At 39.0% G+C, this 14,978-nt stretch overlaps 1 protein-coding gene across 1 annotated transcript; it reads right to left on the minus strand.

The window, feature by feature from the left end:
- Positions 1-708: 708 nt before the first annotated feature.
- Positions 709-14,908, minus strand: LOC109625491 (atrial natriuretic peptide receptor 2-like). Its single transcript, XM_020080726.2, has 23 exons — positions 13,457-14,908; positions 12,804-12,894; positions 12,410-12,542; positions 11,918-12,041; positions 11,231-11,335; positions 10,525-10,627; positions 9,544-9,689; positions 9,380-9,452; positions 8,978-9,122; positions 8,379-8,465; positions 8,128-8,271; positions 7,537-7,658; positions 6,539-6,683; positions 6,374-6,422; positions 6,182-6,289; positions 5,963-6,082; positions 5,687-5,780; positions 5,291-5,378; positions 5,014-5,153; positions 4,620-4,772; positions 3,669-3,767; positions 3,100-3,191; positions 709-2,377 (listed from the first exon to the last, which is right to left on the minus strand). The coding sequence occupies exons 1-23, from the start codon at positions 13,499-13,501 to the stop codon at positions 2,267-2,269; spliced, it is 2,517 nt and encodes an 838-aa protein (XP_019936285.1). The 5' UTR covers positions 13,502-14,908; the 3' UTR covers positions 709-2,266.
- Between the last annotated feature and the right edge of the window lie 70 nt (positions 14,909-14,978).

The following is a 14,978-nucleotide window of genomic DNA, read 5'->3' on the forward strand; positions in this document are numbered from 1 at the left end:
TCTGCAGGCTGCTGTCAAGTGGTTTTAATCTGAGAGGCCGAGGGCCCAGTGGAGGAGGTCCGCATGTCAGGGTTGATATCAGCAGTGTGTGTGTTTGAAAAAGGAGTTTGGTGGTTGTGTGGTAAACTGTTCAATGATGGGACTTTTAAAAAATCCTCCTGGAGGCATCGGTTACAAACCTGGATGCTGATCAGACTAAAACTACCTTAAAGGTACAGTGTGTAGAATTTTGTGATATCTAGTGTTGATGTTGCATGTTGCAGCTGAACACCCCTCACCTCACCCTCTCCTTCCAAACATGAAAAAGAACCTGTGGTAGCTGTCATAAAAACTCAAAAGGTGTTTAGTTTGTTCAGTCTGGACTAATGTCTAAAACATGGCAGCCTCCGTAGAGAGGGTCCTCTCGATGTAAATATAAAGTATTTAAATATAAAGGAACTTTTCTGGGGTAAAGAAAACTACAATTCATACAATTTAGATGGAACGAACTAGCGAAAACATCATGAGGATTATTCTACATTAAATTTCTGCCAGTAGTTCCCTTTCACCTAAATCTTACACTCTGGACCTTTAAGTACCTGAAGCACTATAGATCATAAGAAGCTTGAACTGTGAGGGATGAGAGATCTTTGGCCGTGTCCATATCATTTGAGATGCTTATTGAAATATAAATTAATTTAGATGAGACTTATTTTATTTAATATGGAGGCCAAAATGTCAAAAAGATACAGATACATGAGTATCCAGCTGTGATTTTTATTAAAGAAATAAAATAGCATTTCACACACATTTTCAAAATACATGTTTAGTTTGATTAACGTTTGCAAAGTATATGTGTGCACACAACGTTTTCACACACATGCAAAACTATTCTACAGCTGCAACATTTGATTTCACATTCACAAACCTGAATTTGAGATACTTATTTCTTTATATTATAACATTATTTCATAAATTCAAATATTATCCCTAATCCTTATTTGACACCATACAATGCTTACACTGCAGTTTAAATTATTTATCACTTTACATGCTGACTTACTTTTCATATTATTTCTGCTGCTTTATACAAGTTCAATGTATTTTAACTTCAGCTTTTGTATAAAGCAACAATTCCACAATCTCTAGTGTAAATTGTAATTTAAATTATGCTGCACATTATAATGAATTTCTCTTCTCTTCCAAATAGTCCAAGGCAAAGCAGGTTCTACTGTATTTATTTTTGATATAATGATTATGTGACTCAATCTGAAATTTGTAGAACCAACGTAATAATTGATCTGTGAAGTATGAAGGGTGATGAAACACACGAGTGGCTAGTTGCATTACAGTTTGGAAAAGAGGCTTTAAGATATTTTCCAGCTTGCAAAGCTTCACAAAAGTAGATGCAGAACCGAAATTTAAAATATTTTTCTTTGAGTCAGTTACATGTGTCAGGATGAACAACACCACAATGTCACACAGTAACATGATGATATGCCTGTGTATGCACAATATCTCTCTACTATTCTGTACTTGTAAATATATAGTTATACCAGAGGAATAAGCCAAATTATAACTTGAAAGTAACTTTAATGTGAAATTTTAAATAATTAATTTAGAACAATACAACAAAACATAAAACAGCACGGCAAGATATAACAAAACTTAACACATAAAACTACAGAAAACTGTATGTTCTCATTCTACAAAATGTAGGAGTAACTGCTGTGTCAAATCTAATCTGCATGAAACAAAAAGAAGAAGAAGACGATTTTGGTTCCAAATTCAATAGAAAAATCAACCTTTACTGAGCAGACAAACACACAGGTTGAACTGACAACTTTAACATTTGCTCAATTATTATTATTTATTTATTTTTTACATTTCCAGATCGCAACACTGACATTGCATGCCATTATTTAGTTAATAAAGTTACTTGCACCTGGGTGTATTGTTAGATTCCAGTTGTAAGTTAAAAATTTCGATTCTTCTGTAGCAAAACATGACATTTTTAAACTTACTGTGAGAGAGCTGTCTTTAGTGTCAGGCAGTGAATAATAAAATCCTTATATTCATTCATATTAATTTATCAGAAAACAGAAAAGTGCCTCAGATAGCAACCATGCTAATGAATGCTATATATAATAGGGAAACACAATGAGGCACAATTAAACACTATCAACATGTGTTGTGTTTTCAGTGCAGTGTGATATCTACATTGTGATTATTCTTCATCTTACATCCCATAATATCTACACCTAACCACTTTTCTTATTACCACATTTTAGTCACTAACTGGTACTGGGACGCCTCTGGATTCAGATGTTCTGAGCAGTGGGTCTGAGAGGTCGTTTCTCTTTGCTTCAAGCCACCATGTTTTCATCTCCCCCTTGCCCTGTGGGGGGTCAAGAGAAATAGAAGCAAGATAAAGTCATACTCAAATCAATTTTTAAGTAGTAAAGCCATTAGTGTTTCATGAGAGAGGGGGTTAGGGGTTAGTACCAGCTGAGGCCACTTAGATCCATGTCTGTTGGGACTGACAACTAAACCCCTCCCCCATTATCACACTGGCACCACCCAACAAAAAGAGCTCTTAGGTTACAGCGTGAATAGAAGCAAGTAGAACTGGATCCAACAATACTCCCCAGAAAAGAGAAATCAAACACCAGACACACCCCATCTGAGAGAAGTTTTAAATTTCCCTTGATCTTTGCAAATCTTCGTTTCATGGTGCACCAATATATATATACCAAAATATACACAAATAAGGTGAAAGGGAAAGCAAAACAGTAAAACAAAACTAGGTGCTCTTACTTGGTTCAGTTCAAGCGATGTGGATGTGCATGTGCACTCTTGAGATTTGTTTTCTAATACAGTAAAACGTTCAGTCACTATACAACAACCACCGTGATCATAGACAGGAATGTGCTGAGCATGAGCCTTTGTGCAGTGTGTTGTGTCGGGAGTATAACAAGTACAGAACTGCTACAGGAAGCTAAATATGCAGTGCAGTGCATGGCCCTGGATTTGTCATCCCAGTCAGTGTAAATTCTTCTATCATTCAACACAGGTCACACTGACTATACGAACACACACTGGAGCGTTTGATAATCTCACCTTCACGTTAAGTGTTCCTCTGCAGGTGAGGACGTAACCTCTGAGCGTGTGAAGCAGGTCAGCTGTGGCACCACTCACCTGGATCTTCAGAGCTATGGATATAATGCGATAGGGTAAAGTCATTTGAACAATATGAACGTACATATTCATGACAGAAGTTTTATCTTTTTTATTCATTCTTGGTGCATCTTACATGGTTTTAAATTCTTTGCAAACCAACATACACGTTGTGTCAGATGACCAAATCAGTGATATTTGAGATATTTGTGCTGAATATTCATTAAATAATATATAATTCCAAATATCTATGGTATAAAAGAAAACAGAATTCCCTATCTATTCAAACATTTCATATTTCTTATACATACCGTCTTAGTAGCATGTTTGCAAAAAGTGCAAGGCCAAACTACCATCATTAGATTGTCCTTACATAGCTCTCTAGGCTTTAGGTTCACTTTAACCCATATGAAAATGCTTATCTTTAAAGTTTGGACTTTTGTTTTTTCACGTCTGATATCCCACTGCCGTATTTCCCTGAGACTTGGATTGTGTTTTTTATTTCTCATCACCTTCACTAGTTGATTCCATCCGTGATGCCGTGTTGACAGTGTCCCCAAAGAGGCAGTACCGTGGCATTTTGGTGCCGACCACTCCGGCCACCACAGGTCCTGTCGGGATAAACAGCAGTGAGTGTAAACAAGCAGCAGTTGGCTGATACCACTTAGCGTACTGTATGACATAATCATGATTATGGATGTGAGTTATTAAAAGGGGGCGTACACTCAATGTTGGTTACTTATATATATAAGAGTCCATACATATACCTACACAAAGCTGTCAAATCAAATATTGTGAGCAAAGATCATTTGTTTTAAAAAGGTCAAGTCCCAGAGAAATAAGATTGTAATGTTGCAACAACAAATGGGGAGCTGATCCAAGCAGAGTCAGCTGGGGAAAAATAAAGTGGTGTGAGTATACAGAGGTTGAAGAGATCTATTTAGAAAAAAACAGGCATCATTTATGTCGTTAAAATTTGATCTGCACAGCAATTCGAGAACCATAATGATGGTTCCAGTCCTCATAAACTGTTTCTTTGCTACAGGCATGTTCTTGTAAATTGATACTGAATGCATAAGTATTGATTTGAGAGGACTTGCGTCAGACGTAATGAGTTACGTGATGCTGTAAACATTCCTCTTTTCCATTTCTTACTCAATCTATCTGACAATGTTATTAATACACGAAAATATAGCTGACATAATTATTGTTATCACACTGTAGAGATGCAGCGAGGGTGGATGGCCCAGGTTGAGGAAACCCTGACTCATCCATTGATTGATTTCAACTTAACAATTTTTGCTGCATTTACACATTTACATTGGTTTAGAAAACCACAACGTAACCTCAGGTCTTCCTCCTTCTATTATGATGGAGAATTTTCTGATATCGCAAATTAGTTACATTTTTTTTTTTTAATGGAAGTTTCAGTGAGGCTGGATACAATGAGATGGTCACAGTACCTGAGTGGATGCCAGCACGGATCTTTAGCTGCGTGTTGGGCTTGTGTGGGATCTTGAAGTTGTGGCAGACGCTGACCAGATCCAGGGCCATGCTGGCTATCTCCCCAGCATGATTGATGCCATTTTCTTGGGGGACCCCAGAGACCACCATGTCTGTACAATCAGCCGTCATTCCATGATAAGAGACAATACAGGAAGAGGGAGAGGTTCACTGATAATGAAATAGCAAAACAAAACATTCAGATTCTCTTTAGTATGAAAACCAATCATTGATGTTGCTATTCATTCACTTGTGTTTCACTTTTTTGATTAATTCCACTGTTGACTCTTTGACTTTTTTATTGTCCGATGTTTATGGTTTATCATTTTGCAGAAGTGATCTCAACATACTTACAAGCATCGCCTATTGTCTCCACTTTGTAAACATCGTAAATGTCAATAATGTCGTCGAAGGTGGTGTAGAGCTGGTTGAGGAAGTCCACGACCTGGTAGGGAGTGCTGGAACCCGACAGCTGAGTGAATCCAACAATGTCACTGTCATAGGGGGAGGCCACAAAATATAAACCATCTCTAGTTTATCAACTTTTATGTACTAAATAAAGAAACTGAATGTTTAACTTCATAAACATCCGTTTACAAAAATCGAACAGCTCGATGAGATGATCACAAACCTGAAGTAGACAGTGGCGTTGGAGAAGGTCTGAGCCTCTGCTGTCCGACCTTGACGGAGGTCATCAGCAACCGGCTTTGGTAACATACCTGCACACAGAGATAATGTGTTAAAATATAGCTGAGTTTGTGTGAAAACATTCCTTCAAAGTCTCAACAGCAGTGGATGGGAAAGGAGATGCAACCTCTGCACCACTAGATGGCAGCAGGAACAGCTGAGTTCATCTGATTGATTTATAGTTTGTCTTCAATCACCCAGTGTAATGTGATAAATATATATAAATATATATATATGATATATATATATACAAATTCATAAAACCTGAATAACATTATTCTGCTTGGAATGAATCATTGGGCCGTCCTGCACATCACTGCTTACTGTAATCCAGACTCACTGTATAACAACTGATCCGTCTTCTGCTTCTCTTGAAGAAGGTCCTGTGTCCTCTCTGCCACTATGGCCTCCAGATGTTTGCTGTACTTCTCCATCTGCAGTTAAACAAGTCTGTCAGGGACTGAGACTAACATGAATCCAGATGACTGCAAAGCTTTTCCTCACGTGTGTTTTAAAAACAAGTCATTTGATCTTTTGTATTGTCCTGAGCAGATCCTGTGCGTAATATATATACTCTCCATCCCTGTTATTTGACCATAATTCAGAGAGTTGTTACCAGGTTCATCATCATGTCCACTGGGCTGACTTTGTGTGGGTTCATCTTGTCAAGCATCTTCTTCACCTGCTCAAATGTGGGCCTCAGTGTGATGTTAGGAGACCAGCACTTCTTAATAAGCTGCTCAGAAAAGACAGAAAGACATTATTATTTCATACTATATTAACTTCTGACATAAAAAAATATGCAAGCATATATAGCTATAAATTCTTATATTACCTCACAGTAATTTACTTGACTGGGACAGTCAATATCTGCCTTTCCTGCTTTGAGTTCAGGCAGAGGGGGGCGCCACATGATATCCATCTTAATGCCCTCAGCCTGCTCCTGTTGGAGAGCACTGCTGGTTACATAGTAGAGATCAAAAGAACGCTGAAGCTTGTAATCTGCAGAGAGGCCCGTCATACTCACTGAAATGAGGTCGGAGCGAGTGGCAATCTCCACCAGAATCATGGAGTAGCTGCGGAGATGAGGGAAACGTAGAGAAGGGATGCCATGTGTGTAAACATCTCTACATCTTTAATCCAACTACGTCCAAATATAACTTTCATTCACTGCTTGTACATTCAAACCCACCTATAGATGTCCGCTGCTGGTGTTATACTGAAGCTGCTGCCCAGCAGGACCTCTGGAGCACAGTAGATACGTTTTAAATCCCCACAGTTGAAGCCGTCGCTGACGGCCTCAAAGTCCTCCTTTCTGTACGCTGTGAGCCCATAATCTGGATCCAAACACAGGAAGTGTGAAGGAGTACAGTGATGCAGGATGTTTTTTAATAACATGGCTGTCTGTGTGGGATGAGACAGAGTGGTGCAATGACTCCTGAGAGGAGAGGATTCTGTTTGTAGTTAAACTGTGTATGTTGAGCGACTTTATAACAAATGAAGCAAAATTCAAGTTCAGTCAGGAAGACTTTCCTCGTGAGTCACATGCACAGTTCTCGCTATCTCTTCGCTGCACCAGCTCATTGTCTCTTTTCATCCAATCACAGCCTGACACACTGACCTTGAGCCAATCACCTGTAAGCTGTCAAAGTTTAAAATGTTCATTCTCCCTCCTCCATTGAGCTCAGCTCAGTGCCATGATCACTGAGTGACCCACCTCCACCCCTGCACCACCTCAACTCTGTATACCAGATCATCTCCCTTCAAACCATCCAATTAGAAGCCTTTATGGCACGTCCCATCTTCGTCCTCCATTTTCATCACCACCCTGTGTGTCTAAGCTCCGGGGGAAGTTTCCTTCATATCCAAAGCACCAAATCCATAGGTCTGCTTCTTTATATACAGCCTATGGTCTGCTTCCATGATGTTCTTCTTTCCATTGCATTCTAAGCATCAATGTCTATAACTCTTGGTCACACAAAGATTTTAATGGCATTATAATCGACTCATTCTCAGTTGTTTCTTTGTAAGTCTCCTGATTGACGTGTGTAACTGCTCTCAACAGAATGAAAATGGCAAAAACACTTTATCTCAACTTGGAACACAAATCTAAAAAAACTTCTGAACTTCTGAACCCCAGACTCAGACTGTGATTTAATATATACTTAATATACCGGGTCTTTTGGTCACCTGATATTTTGCATGCCCAGCGATCATCAATAATGCAGTTTCTGGAGTGAAGTCTCCCGTGAAACACTTTGTGCTGGTGGAGGTAAGACATCCCGCGGGCGACATCAGTGGCAAAGGACAGCCTGTGTGGTGGAAGAGTCTCATATATAATTGTATGTATGATGCGTTTCTTTTGCAATCAAAGGTAAATATCAGGTCATGTTGTAATTACATGTACACATTGGGTTATGCCGCATCCACAAAGCTACAGTAAAAATTGTTATTTCTCCTCATGTATATTTCATGGCATTATGGACTGTTGAGTCTGAGTGAGTCTTTGTGAATTCATAAATATTGTGTGTAATTGTGAGTCTAGGATGGAGCTCTTCCTCGTTCTTCATTTAAAGGACTGATGCCACAGTATTTCCTGGTGAAGTTTCATTTTCAATTGTCATCGTGTGTCATAACAAAATATGTCATCTATGGCTAAACCCTGATCCTTTGCTACCAGGCGTTAGCTTTAGTGTTACAGGTTCTACTCACAGTAATGAATATGACTGAGGTGAGGCATTGAAAATGTAAATGAGGCTGTTTAATGTATAGTTTTCTGACCTGAAGCCCCAGTTGATGGGGATGTCGTCATTCAGCAGGACGTCAGAAAGGCTTCCTTTGGGGCAGTGCTCAGTGATGATGCACACGTAAGGAACCTCAATGCAACCACCGATGAACTTGCACAGATTGGGGTGGTCCAGTTGTCTAATGATCATGATGAATCAAATGTATGAGCTTAAACCTACAGGAGTTATTTGGAAGTGTTAACCACAACCGCTCCCATTCAAATCTCTGTGAGGGAGTTTCCTCACCTGACCTCTTTCACCTCCTTCCTGATGGTTTTCGACAGGGTGAAGTGTTTCTTTTGGATGTTCTTCACCGCCACCGTCCTCCCATCGCTGCAAGACAGTAACTGTAAAGTCATCAACTCAAACTTAAATGCCCACAGTGTGTTCAGACAGTATTCAGGCCCTTTACCCCATCCTCCGTACTCCAGGATAACAAAGTGACAACATTAGTGTTCAAACTATGATTGAAATTTAGCTGAAGAGTCTGAATATTTACTTGTTTGTCGTGATATTTTTGCAACATGCTGCAGAATGCACTGTAAATGCAGAACATGGAGGAAATATTGAATTTGATATATTGTTGTTTGTATAGTACGCAAAGAATATATTCTTAAATTTTACTGTACAAATAAATCAATGAAAGTGAAACTGTAATGAGATTCAAGGTGTTTTAAACATGGATTTTTAAACAAATCTTTATACTTACATCAGATCCAGATTGTTAGAGTAAAATAAAAGTGTTTAAACAAGACGTTCAGAATCAATACATTTTACCTCTGTCATTTGAATAGTAGTAGAGTAATGAACATATACTGTATACAGGTAATAAAAACAAGTCTCACTATATTCCTAGCTGGATGATGCCTTGTTTGAAGGAGTTACTGACTCCGGTGCACACGGTCATGTCAGTAGTTTGACTGATGGTGGAGTTACTCTTGACGTGCTGCAGGCTGGTGGTGCTGCCGACGCCTATCCAGCACACTCTACCTGCAGTGGCCAAGAATCACGTTAGACATGGACACTATTCACTGTTAATGCAGCTGGGAGGATTTTTACTGAACAAATATAAAACTGCTTCCATTTGACGAAATATGGTTTGTTGGAGGGTTAAGAAATTACATTTCTGGCAGACACTTCTCATTTCAGTAAAATGAATGTGAAAGTCTTGAAAGGAAGGGAGCTTTCATCACATTTATGCTTTCTGTGTGAATATATCTGGAACTGGTATCATAAACTTCATTTACCAAATATGATGTTTTTGTAGTTGATGATCCAGCTTTCATCCCAAAACATCTTTTGTTTCTGGTACTGAAGCCACTGCAGGGAAGAACATTCAGATAAACATCAGCATATAAAACATCTCCTGTGTGTTTGTGTGTTTTGGTGAGCATGCGTTGCACTGACTCACCACCATGGTCAGGATGAAGCCACTGCTGAAGAGAGCGACTGGGAGCGCGATGGCTACTTTGATTGCGATGGACATGGGGCAGATGCCACAGTCTGCAGGACAGTTGAGACAGGTTTCCTCCGGCTCGCAGACGTCATCCCCACACACTTAAACAGTCAGGCAGTTTACAAGTTAGGTTTACCACCCACTGTGTTCAGTAGTGGAGGACAGAAACACATCTTTCACTTAAACAAAAGTTGCATTATCACACAGTAAAAATATTTGGTCACAAAAGTCCTGCATTCAAATTCTAATAATTTAAAAAACAAAAGAATCAAAAAACTTTATGCATAATGGCTGATTTCAGAATATTACATATAATATAATTGTATAACAATTATTGATGCAGTGACATCTGCTTCAACACTTAAATGTTGCCACTTAAATGTAGAGCAGATTTATAGAAAGTAAAAATTTCCCCTGGGATCAATAAAGTTTAATATCAGGATTAGTAGGATAAGTAATGGATGGATGGGTGGATATTGATATGGTCATAAAATAAATATAGTGCAATACCTTCCCTCAATTAGAACACTATTTAACTTCAATCAAGTAAAAGTATGACGTAGCATAAAACATAAACACAAATGGTAAGTAAGTACAGCATCAAATGTAATTGGTTATTTTCTACCACTGACAGACTAAAGAGATGAATACCTTTTGTATAAAAGTTTGTATGTTGTAACTTTCCTGCAGGCAGACGGTTGTATTGGTTATCTGTGTTTCTGCCAGCAAGTACAAATTTAAGTTTCTTATTGCCAATCAGCTGATAGCATCAGTTGTTTTGAAATGAAGATTATTTTACTGCAAGGTCAAATACAAGTTCACTTTGCCCATAATGTTTCTTGATATAACAACTTATCTATGTAATACTATGTGTCACAGACAGACACTTATTTTGTATTGTGGTCAAACCGTATGTGTTAGCAGTAGCACACTGACCTTGGGCACTGACAACAAGCACTTTGGACTCCAGTGCTGCGTGCATCTGTCCTATTTTTATATGAGCAATGACTGAGGTGACTCCCACATGGATCAGCACCACCTGAATGACAAAAAACAAAGTGCAGTTAAACTGTGGAAGAGTCAGGCTGCATCTATATCAAAAGTCTTAATTGCCAGTAAAAAGTTCAGGGGATTAAAAGTATTCTATCTAAAATGATTGGATCCATAAAACAAGCTGATAATATTTCATAAAACAATGTACAAGTAGAAAAAGCCCTGCTGTAGATATATGTGTTATTATATGAGCTGATTGTCACTTTCCAGACTTTTCAGATTTAAACCAAACACAAAAGAATGTTTTTTTTACTTTCTTTAACATAGCAAGACATTTTTAAGTCAATCTAGTTTTTGCCTGTAGTTCTAAATTTACAGTAATTCAGTGAGGCACTTGTCATTTCCTACTATTACACAAGTAATTCCAACCTGCAGCTATGTTGCAATGTAACAGACGCCAGGCTCCACAAAAACAATGAGTCGCTTTGATCAAATCCATATTGTGTGTTGGATCCTACTTTCAGTGAAGTATTAAATAAATATTTGCAGTAAGTAACTTCACGTGGATCTGTGAGAAATACTACACATGTTCTCAACACATGTTATAAATGATCAATTCTGTGAAAGAATTTTGTTTGGCTCTGCTCACCTTTGAAGTCCAGTATTTCTGCGACATCTTTCCTGCTTTGGATACAGTGTGAGTCACTATTTTGCCATCGTCAGGGATCCACGGGCCGCAGATTCCACCTTGTTTCTGTGAGGAGGGAGAACAGCAGCTGAGGAGAGGCTGTTCAAATGTGCTCTCTGGTGAGTATCTGCTGACCTGGACCGTCTGGTGTGCTTTTTTTTTATTTAATACAAGCAAATCAAAAGTTATAGTGCAGTCTAAAATATCTTACAGCTCATCAAGCAAAGCTTTTCTCCGAGATAGATAATTCATATTTGTATGCCTCAGTGCCAACAACAGCCAGTCGCCGCATTATGTCTTCATCTGTCTATCCATTTCGTCAGTCCCATTCTTGTGAACACGATGTTTCAAGAACGCCTCGAGGGAATTTCTTCAAATTTGCTATCAACACTCATTTGGTCTTACAGATGAACTGATCGAATGTCAAAGGTGAAGGTCTCTGTGAATATTTATGTAGACTGGTTGGGGCAACCAATCACAGGGCAGTAATTCTGATATAGTATGCAATGTAATGCAATTACAGATAACACAATAGTTCTACTGCAAGCTCAAGCAAGATCATACAGGCTGTCTTATTATACTAAGAAGAAGATGTTGACAGGGTGTTTGGCAAGGAGAAGCCTCACTTCTCTGATGGGTGTTACCAACCATGAGGCCCAGAGGGCAGGAGTGGATGTTGGCGTGATACACGCAGCAGTTCATTTCGTTGGCGTTGTTCCAGTTTGCCGGGCATTCGTGTTCATGACAGAACCTCTTTGCTTCAGACGCATCACTAGACGTGAGAATGGATGGTTAGACAAACACATTCATTAGCACATCTCTCCATGATGATATTTACCAATGGAAGCTCAAACAAAAACCAGGAGGGCAACCAGTTTTTAATTGATCTCAACACGATGATGAAACAAATGTTGATTCTGTTTCTGTATTTATAGATAATTTAGTCACTCACGTTTGTTTTCAGATTATTACACACACACACAAAATTTGAACAGTTATCGTGGAGGTGAGTTTTTATATAGAAAAACCCTTACAAGTTTTAAATGAATTGACGACGTGTGTGACGATGTGTGTGTGTGTGTGTGTGTGTGTGTGTGTGTGTGCATGGCAGGCGTACAGGAGTTTATGTAACACACTCACCTAAACTGGAAGATCTTGTTCCTGACTGCATATTCGTAGAAGGAATCTGCGGCCGTCACCGTGTATGAGACATTGAACTCTTCCCCATTGGTTACCTTCTCCGGCGGACGCTGCACCCAGGCCATCTCCAGACCTGTGAGCACACACATGCACATCACCTGGACATACTCAAACAAAGCATGCATGAATTCAACAAGGGATACTGTTTGCACATGTATTGTATGTTTTTCACAAGCAGCTTTACAATGTGGAGCCCCACCTCTTAAGTCACCGTAATTAATTCTGCACAAATGTTGTCTCACTCCCTTTTCAGCTGGAGCAGGAAAACATCTGATTTAACAGTGTCACTAAAAACACACACAAACAAGCAAATCGATGCATAAAGCAGACTTACCACCACAGCTCATCATGTTGTAATCATTTGGACTGTTGATCGGCCAACAGTCGTACTCTGTGTTGTCCAGGTCGTGCCAGCCATTTACCCCCTGCAGTTCAGAGCAGAATTTTTATGCACATGATTTGTCAGTGTGTCAAGGTTGATCAAGACAGATTGTAAATAAATTAAACACACAACTCTGCAGAGCTTTGTTGGTTCTGAGCCAAAATGAGAAGAAGTCAAATGAAACAGAAGAAATATCAACAACACAAGTAAAACACTGTGGGAGATATATCTTAGAATACAGTATTATTACTTTATTCAAGAAAAAAAGACACTGGTCATATACATTCTTTCATAATCTAGGAAATCAGCCCTGCAAGAAAAGAGCAATACACTGAAAAAACTCCACAAGATCACATGTCCACAGCAGCAAGTGTTTCTGACAAGGCAACAAACAAAGAGGGGTTAGAGAGCAAAAAATAAAAATGTGATTTTTATAAGCTCATTTTAAACAGTTGTTTATAATCCATGCTCTGTTGTATTAAGTCAAATTTCATATCACATCATAGAGCATTGTTATAAAAAGTTAAGTAGTTTAAGAATCCTCTCTAGAAATAAAAGCTGCTGTGGTGTTAAATGAAAAGATACATGATAAATGGAGAGCTTACCAACAGGAAATACAGGTAGAGGGATGCCGCTATCCGAAAAGCCATGAGGAAGTTTGCTGCTGTAGTCTGACCTGCTGTAAACTGACCGACCGGGTGAATGACCACATCTCCCCTCTGAGTCTGTGTGTGTGTGTGTGTGTGTGTGTGTGTGTTCCTTAAGACCCCTCTCCACCCACCCTTGTCCCTGATTGTCCAATCAGTAGAAGAGGCTCTCCAATCACAGGTTGATTGTGTCACCTTCACTGTCCAGGTCAGAATCGGCCCGAGGTTTCTGCTGCACCTGAACTGACCATCAGCGCTCTGTTAGGGTTAGAGTTAGGCTATGTTAAGTTCTGTACTTCAATCATACCAATCTGATTAGTCAGAAATCCATAATTTCTCTCAGGGTAATGGTCTATTTAAATGTCAGTGGTGTCATATCCCCTTCACAAATGCATCAGTGTTGTGATTCTTCTTCCAAAAGTGTTCAAAACTGATTTTTATCCAATTTATGTAACATTTATTGATTACGGCTTTTAGATCTTAGTCGTTTTTAAACTATGTATTTTAAAAGGATGAAGGATTTTAGTCATTGAAAATCTGGCAGAATTATACAACTGTATGCAGTAATTCCAGTTTTCCTGTCAACCTGTCATCTGATTTGAACATCTACTTCAGTTCTGTCCAGTCACCGATTTTTCGGTACTCCTGGCAAATATGCTTTTATACCAAAACTAAAAAAATACTGTAAACTTTCCCTGCTTTGAGTAATAAAAACACGATTTGTTCTTATAATGGAGCTACCTCAGTTGTCATGACATGATCCAAATATGGAGCCTTGGTCAACTGACTATATGCGTTTATGTATGGTATATGTACCGAGCACTTTATTAGGAACACCACACCAACACTGGGTAGCTCTTCCCTTTGCTCAAACCTGCCTCAGTTCTTCATTGCATGAATTCCACAAGACGTAGTAAACATTCCTTGGAGTTCTTGATCTGTGTCGACATGATTGCATCACATCATTTTCGCAGATTCGTCAGCTGCACATTCATGCTATGAATCTCCAGCTCAACCACATCTTTCATTAGTTCCAGTGGATTCTGATCTGGTGACTGGCTGGGCCATTGAAATTCCTTGAAGTCACTCTCATGTTCACGACACAAGTTTGGAACGTTGTTTGCTTTGTTATGTGGCATTATCCATTAGAAGATGGTTCACTGAGGCCATGAGGAGATGCACATGGTCAAACAATACTCAGATGGGTTGTGACAGTCAGCTGATGATTGGTTGGTATTTCTGTATAAGAAAACATTCACTCCACCAGCAGCAGCAGCCTGGACTGTTGACACAAGGAAGACTGTGTACAAAGTGTCAAGCTGTGTTTACTTGCATCCGTACACACTGGATCATCATGTAGGAGGATTTTTATTACTGTGTCTGTCGCAGCTGAATAAGTCAATCTAAACATGAGACTTTGTATTAGGTCTCGTCTTTTTAGCACAAGGGGTAATTCTAAAACATTAACAAACTCTTCTCC

Source organism: Paralichthys olivaceus, chromosome 3 (assembly GCF_024713975.1).
Source record: "Paralichthys olivaceus isolate ysfri-2021 chromosome 3, ASM2471397v2, whole genome shotgun sequence".
NCBI lineage: Eukaryota > Metazoa > Chordata > Actinopteri > Pleuronectiformes > Paralichthyidae > Paralichthys > Paralichthys olivaceus.